Source organism: Sciurus carolinensis, chromosome 8, assembly GCF_902686445.1.
Source record: "Sciurus carolinensis chromosome 8, mSciCar1.2, whole genome shotgun sequence".
In the NCBI taxonomy this organism is placed as follows: domain Eukaryota; kingdom Metazoa; phylum Chordata; class Mammalia; order Rodentia; family Sciuridae; genus Sciurus; species Sciurus carolinensis.
Genome location: NC_062220.1, coordinates 128,877,153 through 128,897,105, shown reverse-complemented (window position 1 = coordinate 128,897,105; position 19,953 = coordinate 128,877,153). Strand labels below are relative to the sequence as shown.

General features: G+C 44.3%; 1 protein-coding gene and 1 pseudogene across 5 annotated transcripts in view; both read left to right on the top strand.

Moving 5' to 3' along the window:
• Positions 1–15,107, top strand: part of Thoc5 (THO complex subunit 5) — a 34,449-nt gene extending 19,342 nt beyond the window's left edge. For 4 of the 5 annotated variants that reach the window (XM_047562580.1, XM_047562576.1, XM_047562577.1 and 1 more), the window contains 8 exons: positions 3,477–3,578; positions 4,642–4,738; positions 5,496–5,610; positions 7,243–7,346; positions 7,478–7,565; positions 9,814–9,929; positions 10,606–10,796; positions 13,573–15,107. In XM_047562580.1, the coding sequence (XP_047418536.1) occupies positions 3,477–3,578; positions 4,642–4,738; positions 5,496–5,610; positions 7,243–7,346; positions 7,478–7,565; positions 9,814–9,929; positions 10,606–10,796; positions 13,573–13,636 (877 nt within the window). In that variant the 3' untranslated portion in view covers positions 13,637–15,107. Of the gene's footprint in view, positions 1–3,476; positions 3,579–4,641; positions 4,739–5,495; positions 5,611–7,242; positions 7,347–7,477; positions 7,566–9,813; positions 9,930–10,605; positions 10,797–12,021; positions 12,392–13,572 lie in introns of those variants that run through there. The other variant, XM_047562579.1, reaches the window with a different exon arrangement.
• Positions 15,108–17,868: 2,761 nt separating this feature from the next.
• On the top strand, positions 17,869–19,801 carry LOC124991514 (interleukin enhancer-binding factor 2-like; annotated as a pseudogene).
• The last annotated feature ends 152 nt before the right edge of the window (positions 19,802–19,953 follow it).

Genomic DNA, 19,953 nt, shown 5'->3' with positions numbered 1-19,953 from the left:
TCCTTTAGTCCCTGTACTTAGAGCCCACAACCCTTTAGGCCTCAGCATTCTCTGCATTTAGAGTGTTGTTGGGCTGGGTGCACGCCTGTAATCCCAGCGACTCAGGAGCCTGAGGCAGGAGGATCGCAAGTTCAAAAATAGCTTCAGCAACTTAGCGAGACCCTAAGCAACTTAGCAAGACCCCGTCTCAAAAAATAAAAAGGGCTGGGGATGGAGTTCAGTGGTTAAGTACCCCTGGTGGGGGAAAAAAAAAAGTGTTGGACTACCTAGGGACACTGTGAATGAAATTTACCCTGTTCCCAGCAGAGGGAGCCCAGGACTTGCTGCCAAGTGCCCACTTAACACCACTCGACTAGGGTTCTTGGTTTAGTGAGCAGCTCTAGTGCTCCCTGGATCGGGGTGAAGCTTTTTCTGTATGTGGAACTGGAGATTTAACCCAGGGGCATTCTACCACTGAGATATATCCCCAGCCATTTTTTAGTTTTGTTTTGAGACAGGGTCTCACTAAGTTGCTGAGCTGACCTCAGACTCCTGCCTTAGCCTCCCCAGTCTCTGGGGTTACAAGTGTGTCACCATTGCTCTCGTCAGGAACAGTCTGCTTGATTATTTCCAGGATACCCAACATGCTAACGACAGGCTGTGGACTGGCTTAATTTTATGCTTCATACCAGTTTCTCACTAAGCTGTATGTCTGACCTCAAAGTCTGTTTCTTCACTCTGGTCATTAATTATAATATCCCCTCCACTAAGGCCCTAGTGAAAAGGCAGGTCATGTGCTTAGCATAGATGAGGTATTTGGTAAATGACAGCTGATTTGTCATTATCCACTTTCTTCTTTGCCTTTCCTATTTTTTGTTTTGGATGTTGGGGAGTGAGCTCAGGGCTTCATATGTGCTAAGCATTGACTCCACTACTAAGCTACAACTCCAGCCCCATTAAACTATTCTTACTCTTTATTTTTACTTTTCTAAGGTTGGGGGTTTTTTTTGTTTTTTGTGGGTTTTTTTTTTTTTTTTTTTCCTTTGGTACCAGGATTTGAACCCCGGGCACTTAACCACCACACCACAGCCCCAGCCTTTTTTATGTTTTGTTAGAGACAGGGTCTCACTGAGTTGCTTAGGGCCTCACTGAGTTTCTGAGGCTGACTTTGAACTTGCAATCCTCCTACTTCAACCTCCTGAATCACTGGGATTACAGGCATGCACCACCATGCCCAGCTTTCTAAGGTTTTTTAATCCCTTTTCATAACATTTTACAACACAGTGGCACATACCTGTAATTCCAGTGACTCAGGAGGCTGAGGCAGGATTACAAGTTTGAGACTAGCCTGAGCAACTTAGTAAGACTGTCTAAAATAAAAAGGGCTGGGTTATAACTCAATGGAAGAGTAACCCTGAATTCAGTCCCCAATACTACAAAAACAACAACGACCAAAAAACCCCGTCATGCCCAGCATGGTGGCATATGTCTGTAATCCTAGCCATTCAGGAGACTGAAACAGGAGGATTACAGATTCAAAGCCAACCTGGGAAATTTAGACACGCTCTCAAAATAAAATAAAAAGGTGTATAGCTCAGTTGGTAGAGCACTTGCCTAGCATGATGAGATATTATGATGCCCCAGGTTTAATCCTCAGTACTGGTGGGGCAGGGGACTTTGACATGTACTTTTAGCTGTTTTGTTTTATTTGGGTTGATTTGGTCTATTATAAACACTGGTTAAAAGACGGAAAAACTTAATCGGGTGCAGTGGCGCATGCCTATAAGACCAGGGGCTCAGGAGACTGAGGCAGGAGGATAGCAAGTTCATAGCCAGCCTCAGTAATTCATTGAGGCTCTAAGCAACTTAGCAACCCTGTCTCAAAATAAAAAGGTCTAGGGATATGACCCAGTTTTTAAGCACCCCTGGGTTTAATCCCCAGTACCAAAAAAAAAAAAAAAAAAACTTAATTTTCTAGTCAATTCTCCATGTGAGACAGAGAACAGTGAAGAGCCAGAAGCTGTCTGTCCTGATGTTATGTTTCTAAAGGTATTCTGAAGCCAAAGTGCCCTGCAACTCAGGAGGATGGTTAGCATGTCCCACTTGAGTAGCTCCTGATGCTGTCCTTAGAAAGATGAAGGAGAACCCCTGTAGGTTCAAGAAAAGAATGACCTTGTTGTCCTTTGTGATAAAAATTACTACATTATCCCCGCACCATCTCTTCTTGCTTGTCACATTGAATTACATGCTGTGCCCTAACCATCTTAGGTGGGTGGCAACAGTGAAACTGTCTTTCTCTGCTTATGGCATTGGGTCACCTTGTCTCTGGCACATGTAATATTATCTTTTTCTGGGAACTTAAAGGAGGGCTTTTTCTGTGATTATCATGAGATTTAGTCAAAGTGAGAGTGCACCAAAGCTCTATACTTTTTCTCTCTGGGATGAAAAGGAATTTATTGTGCTTTGTGAAAATAATATTTATTTCTATTATTATACTAGAAATTGTTATATTTTACTAGATATTATTAGGGGGAGGGAGGATGGAGGGAAATTGGATAACAAGTTCCAAAATACATAGGAGGAATAAGTTCTAATATTCTACAGCATAGTAGAATGATAACTTACTATATTTTATAAAGAACTAGAAGAGAGGAGCTTGAAGGTTCCCAACACAAAGAAATGATAAACATTTAAGGAGGTGGAAATGCTAACTACCCTGATTTGATCATTATACATTGTGTGCATATATCAAATTATCACTCTGAACCCCATAAATACACACTGTTTATATATATAAATAAACACGTAGGTCTGGGATGTAGTTTGGTGGTTGAATGATTACCTGACATGAGTAAAGCCCTGGGTTTTATCCCTAGCACCACAGAAAAACAGAAAACCTAATTTCACATGTAAACAAAAGAAATTATTATTACTATAATTATTGCTAGTGTGATGCAGGTTTGCTCCTCCAGAGTTAAGGCCCTGCCAGCATACAGTTCTTGAAAGGATAGGTTTCTAAAAAAGACTTGGTGATTAAAAATATCACTCTTATCTAGGGGTGGTAGTGCATTCCTGTAATACGAGTGGTTTAGAAGGCTGAGGCAGGAGGATCGGAGGATTGAAGCCAGCCTCACCAACTTAGCCAGGCTTTAAGCAACCTAGTGGGACCCTGTCTCAAAAGGAGTTGGGGATGTGGCTAAGTGGCTAAGCACTCTTAGGTTCAATCCCTGATACCAAAAAAAAGAAAGAAAGAAACTACTCCTTTTGACCAGATTGTGCAAACCCTGGCTCCTGCACTTACAAGCAGCATAAGCTTGGAGAAGTCATATCTTTCAGAATGGGAATAATATTTCTCCTTACCTCACAGGGTTGTGGGAATCCAGTAACTTCAACCCATAAAAGGTTTGCCCCACAGAAAGCACTTCCAAATGCCCAGGTCTACCTCAAGGCAAGATGTTGGCTGGCATTCTCACTGCAGCCTCTTTTCACTTTTGCAGGGACTTGCTATCTCCTGACTCTGTCCTGAGCTGTTTGTATCCTGGGGATCATGGGAAGAAAACTCCGAATCCAGCCAATCAGTATCAGTTTGATAAAGTTGGGTGAGTCTGCAGCATCTTGTTCTCTCCCAGCCTCTCCACTGCTGAGTGTTTCTGGTGGCTCAAGCCCATGATGGATATTTTTTAGGGCCAGCAGCCACCCAGAGGACAAGGAAGACCCCAGGACAGGAGGGAACACTGTCTTTTCTTGCATTTAAGGCAAAGGAATGTCATAGAAAAGTTGAAGTGTGTAAGGATCAAAATTTAGATGGGACTGGAGCTGTAGCTCAGTGGCAGAGCACTTGCCCAGCATGTGTGAGACACTGGATTCAATCCTCAGCACCACATAAAAATAAGTAAATAAAATAAAGGTATTGTGCCCATCTACAACTAAATAAAATATTTTTTTAAAAATTTAGAGAACATAAAAACTTATAATAAGGGGTACGGGTATAGCTTCCCATGATTGCCTAACATGCACAAGGCCCTGAGTTCAATCCCCAGCACCACAAAAACAAACTGAAAGAACCCATGATACAGCCAGGTGTGGTGACTCATACCTATAATCACAGCAACTTGGGAGGCTGAGGCAGGAGGATCATAAGTTCAAGGCCAGCCTTGGCAACTTAGTGAGGCCCTAAGAAACTTAATGAGACCTTGTTTCAAAGTAAAACAATATAGGACTGGGGATGTGCCTCAGTGGTTAAGAACCCCTGGGTTCAATTTCCAGTACTAAAAAAACAAACAACAATAACAAAAAAACACATGATACATTATGATTGTGTAGTGTTTTTGTTTGATTTTGTTTTGTTGGGTTTTTTTTGGTGTGCTGGGGATCACACTCTCACCCCTAGTCCATGTATAACATTTTAATTCTCTGAGGGTTAAAATTTTTATTTGCTTATGACTTGAAAGCTGCAGGGGGAAAAAGAAGAAAGTAATGTGAGAGACAAAATTCCCAGTAAGGAGCTGACGGAGTTAAGGGCTTTGTGGGCTGCCTGGCTGTGAGCACAGTTGAGCCTGTGAAATCCACCTGTCTGCAGGACATGGGAGGGTGGGAGAAGGCTGTATCCAGGGACTACAACAGAATTGACTAAATTGTTTTATTCTGTGTTCTTTTCTCTAGCATCCTGACTTTGAGAGACTATGTACTTGATCTGGGTCACCCCTATTTGTGGGTACAGAAGCTGGGTGGCCTCCACTTCCCCAAAGAGCAGCCCCAGGTGTGTACACTCACCCTGTCTCCTTGGCCAATGGGCTCTGTATCTCCTGTATAGATTCCAGAAAGGCTTCTGGTGGCCTTTGGGGCTTCATTCTAACAGAATGTCTTTACTTGGGACTGTGAGCTCTTCTCCATCTACCCAGGACACTCAAATGTCTGGGGCTATAAGCATTAAAGTGCCCTTTTTTTTTTTTTTTTTTTTTTTTTTTTTTTTTTTGCAGTTTTTAAATAGCAGTTTTATAGTATTGATGGGTCATAATTAATTTAAACATTTCTCCATTTTAAACAATAGGCAGAGGAGTTTTTTTTTTGTTTTTTTTTTTTTAATTTGGTTTTATTTGTTCTCAGTTGTTCTACTAAAGTGCCTTTTGCCCTCTCTGAGCCTAGTAGCTTTCTAAACAAAGGTAACTTGGATTCTTCCTCTGGGTACAGCATGACTGCAGGTTCTGCACCCTGTTTTGCATGCAAGGATGCCAAAAGCAAGGCATGGACAGAATCCCAGGGGAGCAGGCACCTTAGCACCTTAGCAGAAACCTGCCTTTTCGCAGAAGCTGGCCACGGCCTCTTGACAGCTCAGCAATTTGTGTTTTTCCTGTGAGGGCTCAATGTGTAGCCTGTCATAGTGGGTAAACTCTACCATTCCTAAGTGGCATCCACCTTGGGGCATGGGTGGCTCAGGCTGTGCAGGATGGCAAATCCTAGGAGAGTGGGGGTAGTGGGGGAGCTCTCAGGTGTGTGCCTCTCACTGTCATTCACAGCACACAGTGATCGCTGACCACTCCCTGAGTGCTAGCCACATGGAAACCACCATGAAACTGCTGAAGACCAGGGTGCAGTCCCGTCTGGCCCTCCACAAACAGTTTGCATCCCTGGGTAAGTCACTGTTGGGGCTGGGGCCTAACGGCCACTCAGACAACACCAGACAAACTCTCAGTCAGAATTCTTAAATCCTGATGGCTAATCAAAGAGACCTGGATTTCTGGCTTTACTCAGCAGGGATGTTGTCAGGGCCATTGGGAAGAGCTACAGGCCCATCTAGGCAGAGGTCTGAGCTCCCTGCGGCCATGAGGGGGCTGTCCAGCCTCCCCAGAAGAGGTTCAAAGCCTTTGAGTGGCACAAGTTCACAGACTGATCAGGGCAGCTCATCCTAGATCTGTGCATCACTATGATGTGATTTGACAAGTATTTCATGCCAGGTGCCAAGCATAATGAAGTTCAAAGCAGCAAAGCCCTGCCTTCACGGAGCTCACCTTCAGCTCATTTGAGTCCAGTTGTACAGTTGATCCACACCCTCATCTCTTTTTCTTTTTCTTTCTTTTTTTTTTTTGGCGGGGGGGGGGGTGCTGGGGGAGGCATGGGGGATTGAACTTGGGGGCATTAGACCACTGAGCCACATCCCCAGCCCTATTTTGTATTTTATTTAGATTTTTTTTTTTTCCCCGCCCCCGGTGGTGGGGATCGAACCCAGGGCTTTATGCTTATAAGGCAAGCACTCTACCAACTGAGCTATCTCCCCAGCCCCTATATTTTATTTAGAAACAGATCTCACTGAGTTGCTTATTAGCACCTCACCATTGCTAAGGCCAGCTTGGAACTCAGGATTCTCCTCCCTCAGCCTCCCGAGCTGCTGGGATTTCAGGCCACCACACCTAGCCCTCATCTCTTTTTCAAGACCTACTGAGATGGTCCTCCCTAGGGTGGCATGAGTCCCCTATGTTTTCTCCTGAGCTTTTAGGTGATTCTAATGACCCTTTGACCTATTTGGCAGCCATATGGGACTTTCAATTTATTCATTTGGTAAATACTTAATGAGTTTACCAAGTATATAGCCCTTGCAGTGGGGGAGTGTCAGATCTTTCTGAGTCCCTGTCAGAAAGGGCATTGTTTTTCCAGAACCCATTAGGAGACCCCACCTCGTGGGCTATTTCATTGGTTCCACCTGGACCCTGATCTCTGCAGGGCAGCATTGCCTATCCATTAGGCTTTGCTCCCCATCAGCATTGCTGAGTTTGTTTTGTCCCAAGGTTGAATGATTGTCATCCAGGACAGCATTTACTGTGTTGGCATATTTGCTTATTGAGTTGCCAGCAGGAATTTACCCTGGAGCAGTTTTCCAGCTCTTCTCCCTTAGAGGAACTGACACAGAACACTTCATTCGTTTCCTCTGTCAAGGTCAGCTGTGAAAAGGCAGCCCTCTCAGCTATTTGATCTAATTAACAATCATTGCTGCAGAGGCCCAGAAACTGGTTCTGGCCTCAGGGTTTGTTTTGCTGGCCATCATTTGCATTAAAAATAAAGCACCGTGAATGCTGGTGCTGGGTCTGTCCTTAAGCATGTAGTTCTGGGTGAAGGTCATGTTGGTGTGCCTGTTTCTCTTGAGTGCCAGGTGTACCTGGACAGATGGAGCGTTACCGTAGCCCTCCAGAGAGCCCTAGACAGAAGCTAGATACCCAGCTATGGTACCTGATCTCCACATATGACACCACCTGTCTTGCTGTCTTTTAGAACATGGCATTGTGCCAGTTACCAGCGATTGTCAGTACCTCTTCCCGGCCAAGGTTGTCTCTCGCCTGGTGAAATGGGTGACAATTGCTCATGAGGATTACATGGTAGGTGGAGGAGTGACAGGTCACACATGCTGATCATGTCACCTTTTAGCTCCTGCTTGCACTCCTAGCAGTGCAGACGGATTGACTGGAGAAGCCAACAGCTGAGTCTTTGTCCATCATGCCTGTTCTAGGATCTGCATTTTACCAAGGACATTGTGGAGGCAGGACTGGCTGGGGATACCAATCTCTACTACATGGCCCTTGTTGAAAGGGGCACAGGTAGGTGATTGCTCTGCTGATGATAGTGGTTCTATTCAAGGGGAACTACCAAGAATCAAACATGCCTGGAGGTTGCCTAAAGGGAGCAAAGGATCCTGGAATCCTGTCAGTGGAGTCTTTGCAAATAGTAGTGATTGTGAGAGCCACTCTCAGCAAGGACTTTTTCCTTAGGGCAGTCACATCCACCCTTTTTCTCATTTAATTCTCACGACAGTCCTGGGGGTGGTCGACAGTCCTGGGGGTGGTCGTATCTCCCATTTTATAGCTGAGGTCACAAACCTGGGCTAACCTCTAAGCCGGAGCCCTCCACCCTTTGCTTAACTATTGTCTAGCATCAGACCCCGATCCTTTCCTCAGAAGGGCAGAGGTGTCACTCTCAGCTTATAAAGAGCAGGGCCCAGGACCCCCTCCCTCTTCTATAGTCCTGTACGCCCCTTGGAGGCATCAAAAACTGTGATTCTTCACACCTCTTCTGGCATCTGGCTCTGCCAAGACTTCCTGCCGGAGCTACTCAAACACTGTGCTCAAGGAATTTGTCTCACCCCAGCCTCAGCAAGCCTGGCCTTGTCCATAAGATCTCACTCCCTAGGTTTGCTCCTATGATCACCAAGCTACAGAAGTTGTCTCTAGTTCTGTATTAGTCTGTTTGGGGTGCTATGACAAAATTCCTAAGGCTAGGTATTTTATAAAAAAAGAGATTTTTTTTAGCTCACATTTTTGGAGGCTGAGATCCCAAGATCAGGTGGACCAATCTGTTTGTGGTAAGGACTTAATATATTATCAGTGGCATCACAAGGACAGGAGCATGTGTGGAAGAGAGCACACAGCGTAACAGGAAGCCAGAGAGACAAATGAACTAGGCTTACTCTTTTTATAACAACTTACTTTTATGGGAACTAATCAGAATCCCACCAAAACTATATTATCCCTTCAGAGGGCAGTGTCCAACCCCAAGTCCTAATCATCTCCCATTAAGTCTACCTCTCAGAGGTTCTACCACATCTTAACACAGCCACTGAGGACCAGACTTCTAGCACATGAACTTTTGGGGGACACAGTCAAATCAAATGCAAATCATAGCAAGTTCTAAGACAGTGCCCATGATTGGAGAGGATAAATGTCATCCTGCTGAGAAAGACAAAGGCTGTCACCAGAGGAAAAATGAATATAGTAAAAAATACAGATATTTTAACAATTATGGATGCAATTCTGATATCAGGCAGTTCTGATTAAACTTAGCATTGCTGCTTTGCAGCTGTTTGATGGTGAGGACGTTTCTGTCAGAGCTCCAGTTGCCGTGTAACCGAACATGAGGATTATTGTACCTATCTCAGAATCATTGTTAGGATGTAATAACATAGTTTTAAAGGGTTTAGCCGTGCCTGGAATAGAGTAAGGCCTCAACAAATGTTGGCTATTTAAAAGAATTTCAGGACTGGGAGCATAGTTCTGTGGTAGAGTGCTTACCTAGTATATGTGAGGCCCTGAGTTCAATCCCAGAACTGGAGAAAGAAGGCAAGAGGAAAGAAGGAAGGAAAGAATTTTATATAACAATATAAAAAATAAAAGGAAGAGACTAGACAAAATGTTTGATATAACTGCAGTTACATTTATAACAAAATTGTTGAAAAGAAAAAACAATAAATAAGCTTTCATATGAAAAAGCCTTAACTTAGTAAGACCCTGGTCAAAATAAAAAGGACTGGGGGGCCTGGCATGGTAATGACAATTGTAATCCCAGCAGCTTGGGAGCCTGAGTCAGGAGAATCACAAGTTCGAGGCCATCCTCAACAAATTAGTAAGACCCTAAGCAACCTAGACCCTGTCTCCAAAGAAAAGATAAAAAGGTCTAGGGATGAAGCTCATTGGTAAAATGGCACTGGGTTCAATCCCCAAAACAAAACACCTTGACCTGCTGGTATATAAAGAAATGACAATAAAAATTCTTTCTGAATGGCAAATGGAACTTAGGGGCAAACCCAAGATGGGCCAGATGCTGGGGAATTCATTTTATCTTTGTGGCACAGCAAGTAGAACAAAGTCCTTAAGGGGACCAGAGTTACCAGACCTCACATTCTGTAATCTAGCAATTCCACTTAGAAGATTCTAGAACAGTTAGTACTAGAGTGTACTCTGCAGCACTTGAATTAATAAGAGACATCCGAGCTGGCCTTGGGTACCATGGGAAGGCCGCCATACTGGGAAACTGGGTGGTAGAACTAATTTTTCCTCTTCTTTCTCTTCCCAGCCAAACTCCAGGCTGCTGTGGTGTTGAACCCTGGCTACTCTTCCATCCCGCCCATTTTCCAGCTTTGTCTGAACTGGAAAGGGGAGAAAACCAACAGCAATGATGACAACATTAGGGTAAGGCCCCTGGGATGGGGAAGAGAGGTGAGGGGTGACAGGAAGAACAGGAAGAGCCTCATGGAGAGGTGGGCAGTCACAACCTGTCACAGCTGAGGTCTTGGGCACTAAGTGTGCTAAAGTCTATAATAATAGAGTGCTTAGGCCCATCTCACTTGCTCACCTACCTTGGGGCTCATGGGTTTCCCCATTTATAAAATAGGAATCCTTGCCTTTGAAAGTTTGTTGTTTGGGGCTTCTGGTGAATACATGAATAAACTCAGAAGCATTATAGAAGCTCTCGAATGAGATGCCGATGAAATCGCTGTAGCTGTTAATTACGGTTACACATGCTAATATGATTTGATAGAGCGCTTATTGCCATATAGTATGTCTTTAACACTAGTACCTTCTGACTTGGCTCTTATTTCAAGATTCTTTCTCTGTACATATGTGTTCCTGGCTGTGGGTATTTGAGGCAGGGAAAGTCACGGGTCTGAATCAGGAAATCTTGTTTAGAGGAAAGGGATGCCTCAGTAGGCGGCAGTCTGGCTTCACCTGTGGGCCTAGCTCCTGTCGAGGCACAGCCACAGTTCCTGTGGCACCCTCAGACCCACCCTGGGACAAAAGGCTGGTCAATGCAGTGAGCTACCCTCAGGAAGGTAGTGCTGAGGCGCTGGCTTTCCCACCCACACAGGCCATGGAGAGCGAGGTCAATGTGTGCTACAAGGAGCTATGCGGCCCCCGGCCCAGCCACCAGCTCTTGACCAACCAACTGCAGCGGCTGTGTGTGCTGCTGGATGTCTACCTGGAAACGGAGAGCCACGACGACAGTGTGGAGGGGCCCAAGGAATTTCCCCAGGAGAAGATGTGTTTGCGACTTTTCAGGTGAGGGGTGGGCCAAGGCCTCCACCTTCTGGTGACCTCTCACAGGAAGGTGGAACAGAGATCAGAGCCTCTCAGGAGCCTAGGTCTCTCAGGGACAGGCAGGAGGTATGTGCTTTTTGAGGTACCATTGCCTTTTTCACAGCAGAAATTAAAATCCTGCTGCCAGATTTCCTGGGGAGGACTTGTGCCCTCCTTCCTGAATCTTCCCCTGCAGCCTGGTTCACCTGTTCTTCATGAACACCCAACCAAGGAAACAGTGCCAGGCCACAAACCAAGAGGATGTGGCTGAACTTCCAGTACTTTTTACGGAAAACAGTAGGGTCTGTTTGCTTTTAACTATCTGAATGAGCATTTTAAGCTATGTCCATCACGTAGGCCCCAGGTAGTCTTCTGTAGTCTTCTAGGGTGCTCCCTATCTGGAGATTCCGGCTATGTGTAGTCAGCAGCACAGAGGAGCCAGCTCCTAAGTGAGAGACGAGTGCAGAGACCACAGAAGAGTCATTGCTACTCAGCTCTGAGACTGTTTCTTTACGGCCAAAGTGATAAAAGTATCCCTTCTAGCTCATTATGAATCTGAGGTAATTCATGTAGTTTCCAGTGGTTCCTGACACAAGACAGCTCCTCAGAATATACCAGCAACTTGGTATTTAGTGTCTAGGCTCTTGTCAGTTCTGGCTACTTTTTCCTTTCTCCTTGACATTGGTTTCTCTCTTTTCTTTCATTCCCTAACTCATGTTTTTATACTTTTTAAAACCTGAGTCCACTGCCCAGGCCTCCCTTCCAAGTGGTGTTTGAGCTATAACCTCTTTCTAGTTGGGCCATCCCTCTTGTCCCTATCAGTCTGAATGGTGCCATACCTTGCCCTTATCTTGTTCTCAGATAGCCAGTTCCATCCCCAGGAAGCAGTCCTAGCACCTCTACTGGGTTGGTTTGTTGTGTTGTCTAATAATAAATCCCCATGTGACTGCAGGGAGGCAGAGCTGGTGACTATTGCTGGTACCTTCTAGGACCTGCTGTCCCTAGTGGGTCAGTGTGAGACCTCAGCTCTTCCCACTCTCCCAGCTTACTGTAGCACATTTCCAGGGTAGGAGCCCCCATGTGGCCTGTGCTATTTCCTCTTCTCAGATCTTTCCCAAAGGACCCATTTCCTGAAGTGTTAGCTCCTCTGTGTACACTTCGGGAAGGTGTTCCTTTGATGACTCAAATCTAATTAACTCCATGACAGGCAGATGAGAGATGTGAGGCTTTTGTCCCAGAGTCCAGATCATCACTGGGATTGGGACTGAACCAAGGTACCTAGTTCAGAGTGCCGGTGTGAGCAGCAGGAGACCTGAGATGCAGCTTAGCTCCTGGCCAGGGACTGCCAGGCTGAGGCTTCTCCATCAACGCCGTACATGGACCTGCCCAGGTGACTCTGTCCTTCTGGTGTTGGGAGGCAAGTGATGTCACAGATGTGAGGCAGGACTTTAGCACCAGAAAGAGGCCCTGGGAGTTTCAAATTCCAGCTTCTGCCTATATGATTAGGGCCTGTGCTTAGCCCCTCTGAGCTCCAGTTTCTTCATTCATTTTTCTGCCTCAGGTGTTACTGGGAGGATGAAATGAAATGGGATGGAGGGTGTGAAGTGCCAGGCACTGCAACCTGAGTACACCCTCAGCCACTGGTGGTGGAATAAGAATCTTGCTTCCCCGTCACACATTCATACTCACATGCACACAAACAGAACATGCAGGACATTGCCTTTGGTTTACCATTGAATATCAATCATAGACAGACAGATATGGGGAAGGAGCTCTTTACTGTTGGACACCTACTCCTTGTGGAGTTGTGTGGAGGAGGCCCCTCTCTGGAGTGTTATTAGGCAACCCAGAGTTTATAGCTGAAGCACCTATGTTTCATGGATCAAGGCGTTGGATCCAGGTCTTGCTGTGCCCAGCATGACTCAGCCTTCCTGTGGCAGAGAGGCTTTGGCATCAGACTTATTCTCAAATTTTGGCTCTGCTCCCTCCTGGCCGTACAGTGTTGGCAGACATTTCACCTTCCTGAGCCTGTTTATTCATCTATAAAATTTGTACAAAGATAGAAATGGCATCTAAGAGATAGTAAGTGTTTGCAGGGCACGGTGGCACATGCCTGTAACTCCAGCAGCTCAGGAGGCTGAGGCAGGAGGATCAGGAGTTCAAAACCAGCCTTGGCAACCTAGCAAGGCACTAAGCAACTCACTGAGACCCTGTCTCTAAATAAAATACAATATGGGACTGGGGATGTGGCTCAGTGGTTGAGTGCTCCTGAGTTCAATCCCCAGTACCCCCCCAAAAAAGAGGTAGTAAGTATAAATCCACAGTATGGCTCTTGGCAGACAGTGCAGATTCTTTTCAGTCCCAGGCTCTTGCTTGCATGGGACTCTCCCTATAAAAAATATTTAATTTTTTTTCTTTACATTATGTAAATAATAGAAATAAAACATGTTTGTTATTATATATATAAACAACAATAATGTAAAAAGTGAGGGTACTCAATCCGTGTCCAGTACCCACCTTCTTGAGGGCCTTTCCAGGTTTATGTTCACACATTTGCAAGCACATAGAGACATTTTTACAAAAATAGTGTCACACCTTACTGTCTTGCAATCTGTTTTTCTCACAGTGCCTTGAGTCATGTGTCTCCGTCCCCCCTTTTTTTTTTTCTAACAGCTATATGGTATTCCCTCTGTGAGTGAAGTGTAATTTATCAGTCTGGAAGGCATGGTATTAACTGCTCTTCCTTCTGTTTCTTTAGGGGTCCAAGCAGGATGAAGCCGTTTAAATATAACCATCCTCAAGGATTCTTCAGCCATCGCTGACCTGCTCTGCCTGTTGCTGCCCTGAGTATTAGGCCTCTGCTTTCGCTTTGGCCACATGCAGCTCTTGATATTTTCTGAAGATGCTAGCTTATTAAAGTGTCACCTGAACAAATAGCCTTTGTTTGTACCTCCTTGGGGAGGTGGTTTTACAATCTGAAAGGGCAGCTGGGAGCCATGGCATAGTGTGAAAGAGGTTTGTAAAGGGTGGCCAAGAAAAGCAAACCACTAGAGATTCTGATTCTGTCAAGAGGTGCCATCCTCTAGTCCGCACACACCTTATTTGTTTTTGCTTGGGGCAGAGGGTTCCTTATCATCTTGGTATTTATTTTCTTGGGTCTCAGCTATTAGCTGGACAAACCAAAGTCAGAGCCCAAAAAGCAAAAGCTCCTCTCCCCTCTGCCCCAACTCTTCACTAGTCCTTTCATTCTCCATAGTGACTGGATTCTCTCTGATGGATGCTTTAAATATCTGACAATGCAGTATAAATAGAAGACAAATACGTCATAGAGCGTAATTCTAAATCTTGAAAGATTTCATGAAGTCAGTGAGAGTGATGTTAGAGAATCACAGGCAGAGCTGCTGGCCAGTGAGACAATGGCAGAATGAGACCAGATAACATTTGTGGAGAATCTTCATGGTAATAACATGAAAAATGCCCCCCAAGAGGATTTGACTCTTAGGATTAGGAGAAGTCCTGGGAAAAATTTTTTTTAATTACCTCCTTTGTGATCCTCCAGCAGAAGTCAACATGAAAGATGGCACAGGGTATTCTTGGATAGTTTTGTCAGAAAAATTATACCTCTGCCCCCCCACAACCAAAAAATCAATAGTCCCTGAAAGAGAGGCCTATCAGGGCCCTTTGCTTTATAGATGGAAGTTGGAGCCCAGCCAGAGAGAGAAATGGTACCTTAAGTAACCATCAAATGACCACCACTACCTGAGCCTCCCCTTCACCTTGGCCTCCATAATTCCTTTGAATACCAGAGGCAGGTGCTTTCCTGCCCAAAGGCCCTCAGATTGCACCTGTGTCACCTAGCCTGGGATCTGAACAGAAGCACTCATTCCAAGCTCCACTCCAAATATTCTGACTCAGTTGACCTGAGATGGGCCAAGGAAGTATATTTTTAACAAGCTCCCCAGGTGCAGTGTGCCCTAGTCTTTTTTTGGAAGACACTGTACTTTCTTATTTTTCTTGGCGATTCAAATAATGCAGGAGGATTAAATTCTCTGAGCAGCTCCCCTCTTTTGTCTTCTGCAGCTGGTTTCCTGTCTTAGGAGCTCTGTGACAGGCCTCTCCTTCAGAAAATCTTATTCCTGGGAAACTCAGTAATCAGCTGAGCAAGAGAAACAAAAATCAGTCAACATCTACTTTTACTGAATGCTTACAATGGATACCAAAGTTCATTGTTGTGGAAGGAAAAAAAAGTTTGATTGGGAATATCACAAAAAATAAAATTTATTTTGTCTTGGTCCTCTGGGTGCTTTTTTCTGTCCCCATAGCAAGATCTTGTCTTTTTTCCTGACCTACTTACCTGGGACATTGTCCCTGCGGGCATCCCCTTGGTCTGGCCACCTTCAGGCCTTGTATCTCACTGCCTGTGCTGAATAAAATCAAAATAAGACCTAAAAATAGTTCCTTTACTGGCCCCTGCATTGCAGCTTCCACTTCTGTTCTTGGCTGGAAGACGGCCAGTCTGACTCAGCACAAAAACTCGTCTCGAAAGGAAACTGGGGACTTGACTTGTGAGGACTTAAGAGGAGGCTCTTTTTCCTAGCAAGGCTCATTGTACATTTTACCCTCCCAAAGAGACTTTCTTCAAAGAAGCAGGCTAAAGAAAAGAATTCTTTGGCTTTAAGGAGCAGAGTCTTAAAGCAAGTGAGAAACCCAGGACAATCAGCCCCTTTGAACTATTTAATTGAGCCATTCATGACAAGGGTGGGGAAGGAGCGCTTAGAAACTTTCTTCTCAGCTGAAGTTGTCCATGACCTCTCTGTAGTTCGTATGCTGGGGCCATAATCCAGACTGCAACTCCTCTTTGCTTCAGGCTCAGTGTCCATCCAGGCTGGCACACCTGCTGGGCCATATATTCATTTCAGCAGCAGAAGTTGTCCATTTCAGTACACCCAGAGTAGCACAGTGGTCAGGAGTTAATAACTCAGCGTCAGACTGACTCACGTAGGTCCTCATTCAAAACTGAGCAGCTGCATAACCCTGGTTGCTTGACTCAGTCTTAAGCTTTGGGGGCCCTTCCCTACACCTGGGAGTAGCCACAGAACCTTTCTCACAGGGTGGTTGTGGGAGTTAAGGACCAACTCTTGGTGGATTGCTTGGCAGATGAGAGACTTGTCCCTGTACTCCAGGTTTCAACCTAGAGAAGGGGCCTCAGATGAGGAAGGCCTTTCGCACTGGGTTCCTTGTTCCTCTGCCAGGAGACTCCGACTTTAGAAGCCTACCTCTCTGGTTTGGTCCCTCTGTACCAGCACATGGCCTATATTAGGTTCTTATGGCTGCTGTAACAAATCACCACAAACTTGGTGACATAACAGATTTAATCTCTTCGAATTCTGGAACACATATGTCCAAAATTAGATTCATTGGACTACAGTAAAAATCTTGGCAAGACTGGTTCCTTCTGGAGGCTCTAGGGATGAATCTGTTTTCTGCATTTTCCAGCTTCTAGAGGCCTCCTTGGCTTGTAGCCCCTTCCTCCATCTGTGAAGTACGTCACTCTAATCTGTGCATCATTAGCATATCACCTCTTCTGGCTGATCCTCCAGCCTTCCTCATACAAAGACCCTTCTGATGGCATTGGGTCTCCCCAGATAATCTAGGACCATCTCCACATCTTGAGATCCTTAACCTAATCATTTTTGCAAAGTCCCATATGCCATATGTGATAACATGCACATAGGTTTTGGAAATCAGAACCTGGATATCTTTGGGGTACCATTATTTAGTGTACTACACGGCATAAGAGTGAGGGGGTGTGGTTTCCCAAATAGAAAACAAAAGGTATAGTTAGAAAAATGGAGCCGGAAGCTAGAGGTAAAAACCCAAAGAGGTCCCTAGAATGAAACATAACATTTAATTACATAACAGTCTGTGTGGTACTCTTGAATATTTGTTTTTCCACTAGATTATAGTGTTTGGATTGTGTTTTTCTTACCTCTAGAGCCCCTCAGGCCTTAAACAAGGTTGGTGCACAATGACAGATCAATAAATATTACCACTAAACCACATCCTCAGACCTTTGTGTGTGTGTGTGTGTGTGTGTGTGTGTGTGTGTACATACATATATATATATATATATATATATTTTTTTTTTTTTTAATTTTGAGACAGGTTTTCACTAAGTTGCTGAGGGTCTTACTACATTGCTGAGCCTGGCCTTCAACTTGAGATTCTTCTGCCTCTGTCTCCCAAGTTGCTGGATTACAGGTGTGCACCAATGTGCCTGGCAATAAGTATTTCTTGGATGAAGTGATACATGAAATTTATAGTCTGTTAGATTAAGGTAAAATGTGGTTAAATTTAATGAATAAACCCAGAAATAAGAAAGGTAGAAAATTGTTGTTCTAATCATTAATGTACTATAGAAGGCTTATATTTATATATGACTATTAAAGAAATCTCTAGAATTTTGCAAAAATCATACCAACAACAAAAACACCTCCCTCCTCCCATATTGCCTTGGTTGAAGGAAGAAATAGACAAAATGACTACTTCCAGAAAGAAGACAGACAAAAAGGGTCATATATTTTATGATGATCTCATTTCTCTGAAATGTCCAGAATAGGCAAAGGCATAAAGACAGAAAATGGACTGATTAGTGACTGCAAGGGACTAGGGGAGAGGAAAACAGGAAATGACTGAGTGCTAATGGGTACTGAATTTCCTTTTTGAGAAAATGATAAAAATATTTTGGAACAAATAGTGATAGTTGCACAATATGGTGAATGTACTAAATGTTGTCACTCATGGTAAATTTTGTTATGTGTATTTTGACACAATAAAGAGTTTTGAAATAGCCTATGGGGGCGAAATTCACATAACATAAAATTAATCATTTTAAAGTGAACAACTCAGTGGGCAAGACGCCTCTCCAGTTACTCACTCCTTTCCAGTTACTTACGCTTGGGAAAGGGGCGGTTGGTTTGGCCTCCATTGTTCAGGATTAAGGGCACCACAGGAGGTGACAGAGGCCAGGGTCGGTCGTGATGTGTGCTTTGGTTCCAGAGGAAGTCCAGGAGGAGGGTTCAGGCCCTTTGTGCCACATATCCCATTTGATTTCTATTTGTGCAAAATGGCCTTCCCTCGGGTCAAGCTAGCACTTGTTAAAACTTCCTTTAGTAGTGAAGCTTTGCTGAAGAGGAATCAGGACCTTGCTCCCAGTTCTGCTGAACAGGCCTCAATCCTTTCTCTGGTGACAAAAATAAACAATGTGATTGACAATTTGTGGATCCAGAGACATCTGAAGTACAAATTGAAGAAGTCAGACAGGTAGGATCATATAAAAAGGGAACAATGACTACAAGACACTGGACACAATGCAGCTGACCTTGCAGTAATACTAAAGATTCTGCCAACATTGGAAGCTGTTGCTTGTGGCAGGTTGACATATTTGACTCCATGGAAATGTTATAGGCCAGGCTATATGGGCACAGAGTAAACAGACTCCATTTTACCCTGAGACTCCATGTTATGTGGGAAATACTTCTCCCACGAGAACACCCCGCCTCTGTACCCATCATCAGTTGCTTAGCATGACATGTTTGGCAACACAAAATGGCAATTCTTATAAAATGAAAAATTGTTCTCAGGCTGGGGATATAGCTCAGTTGGTAGAGCGCTTGTCTCGCAAGCACAAGGCCCTGGGTTCAATCCCCAGCACTGCAAAAAAAAAAATTGTTCTCTTTTTGATTCTTATTTTTCCTAAATAATGTGCCATGTTAAAAGTGATGTCAACAGTGATTGTTTAGATGTTAGTAACCATTCTTTAGTTTGTACCTAAGCAAGGTCATTTTGACCCACTTCTCCCTCTGCTAATGATTTCAGATCTCGTGATGTTAGTTTGTAATTTTAAATCATAGCAACAGACACTTATGATTGATGTACTGATTTATGGTATAAAAACCCCTGCAACCCTATGATCGGGGGCTGTTCTCCCAATAGCCATTTTTGGGGTGTTGTATGAGGCAGTCAGCCAACTGGCTAATAAAGGCTCTTGAATTTGGACTTCTCAACAGTGATAGGTCTGTTCTTAAGTTGCATCCCATAACATTGCTGCCCTGGGGAACAAAGTCATGGAAAGTTTAAAGCACAGGATCCATCTGAAGTTTTGATCATGCTGACCAATGAAACTAGTTTTGAAATCAGTTCTTCTGATGCTACGGTGAAGATTCTCATTACAACAGTGCCACCCAATTTCCAAAAATTGGACCCAGAACTTGACTTGGATATTAAGATGTTGCAGAGTACCTTAGCAGCTATCTCACATGCCACTTCTCAGTCCACAAAGTTCTCATCAGACTGCTGAAGGACTTGCGGATTCATTTTCCTGGCTTTGAGCCCCTCACACCCTGAATCCTTGACCTACTTGGGCACTATGCTGGGATGAATAACCCCACCAGCCAGCCTTTGGCCCTGAAGGTGGCATTCAGGCATTGCTTGCAGATTCTGGTTTCAGGACTGTTCCTTCCAGGATTAGTGGGTATCACTGACCTTTCTGTGTGAGAGTGGCAACTTCAGAGTACTCATGGTCATGAACCTGGAATAGCAGAATGTGGTCTGCTATGCAGCTCAGACTCTGGTTCGAATCCTTTCGCACAGCAGCTTTAGGAAGAGCCTTGGCTAGTAGGGTGATGCCAGCTATCTTGCTTCTGAAATAAACTACCTGGGATGAAGTGATAGCCACACCTTCCAAAAAGGTTTATGAGCAGCCACCTGAGAAGAAGGAAGGAAAGGAAGAGGAGGAGAATACAGAAGAACCACCTCAAGGTGAGGAAAGGGAAGGTGTGGAAACTCACTCCCTTCACTCCCTTTCCGATTCAAGGGGAAGACTAGATCCTAAGCTAGCTTACTGGGCTTTGCATGGTGCATTTCTGTGGATAGAGGAAACAGCAGGCAAGCAACTAATGAAAGATGTGTCATTCCACTACTTTTGATACTGGATTAGCAGCCCCAAATCTCCCATTTATAAACCTATCCATCTGTAATGATTTATATTTATATTTATAAATATAAATTATAAATTATAATTTATATAAATTATAAATTATATATTTATATTTATAAAGCCATCCATCTGTAATGAAGC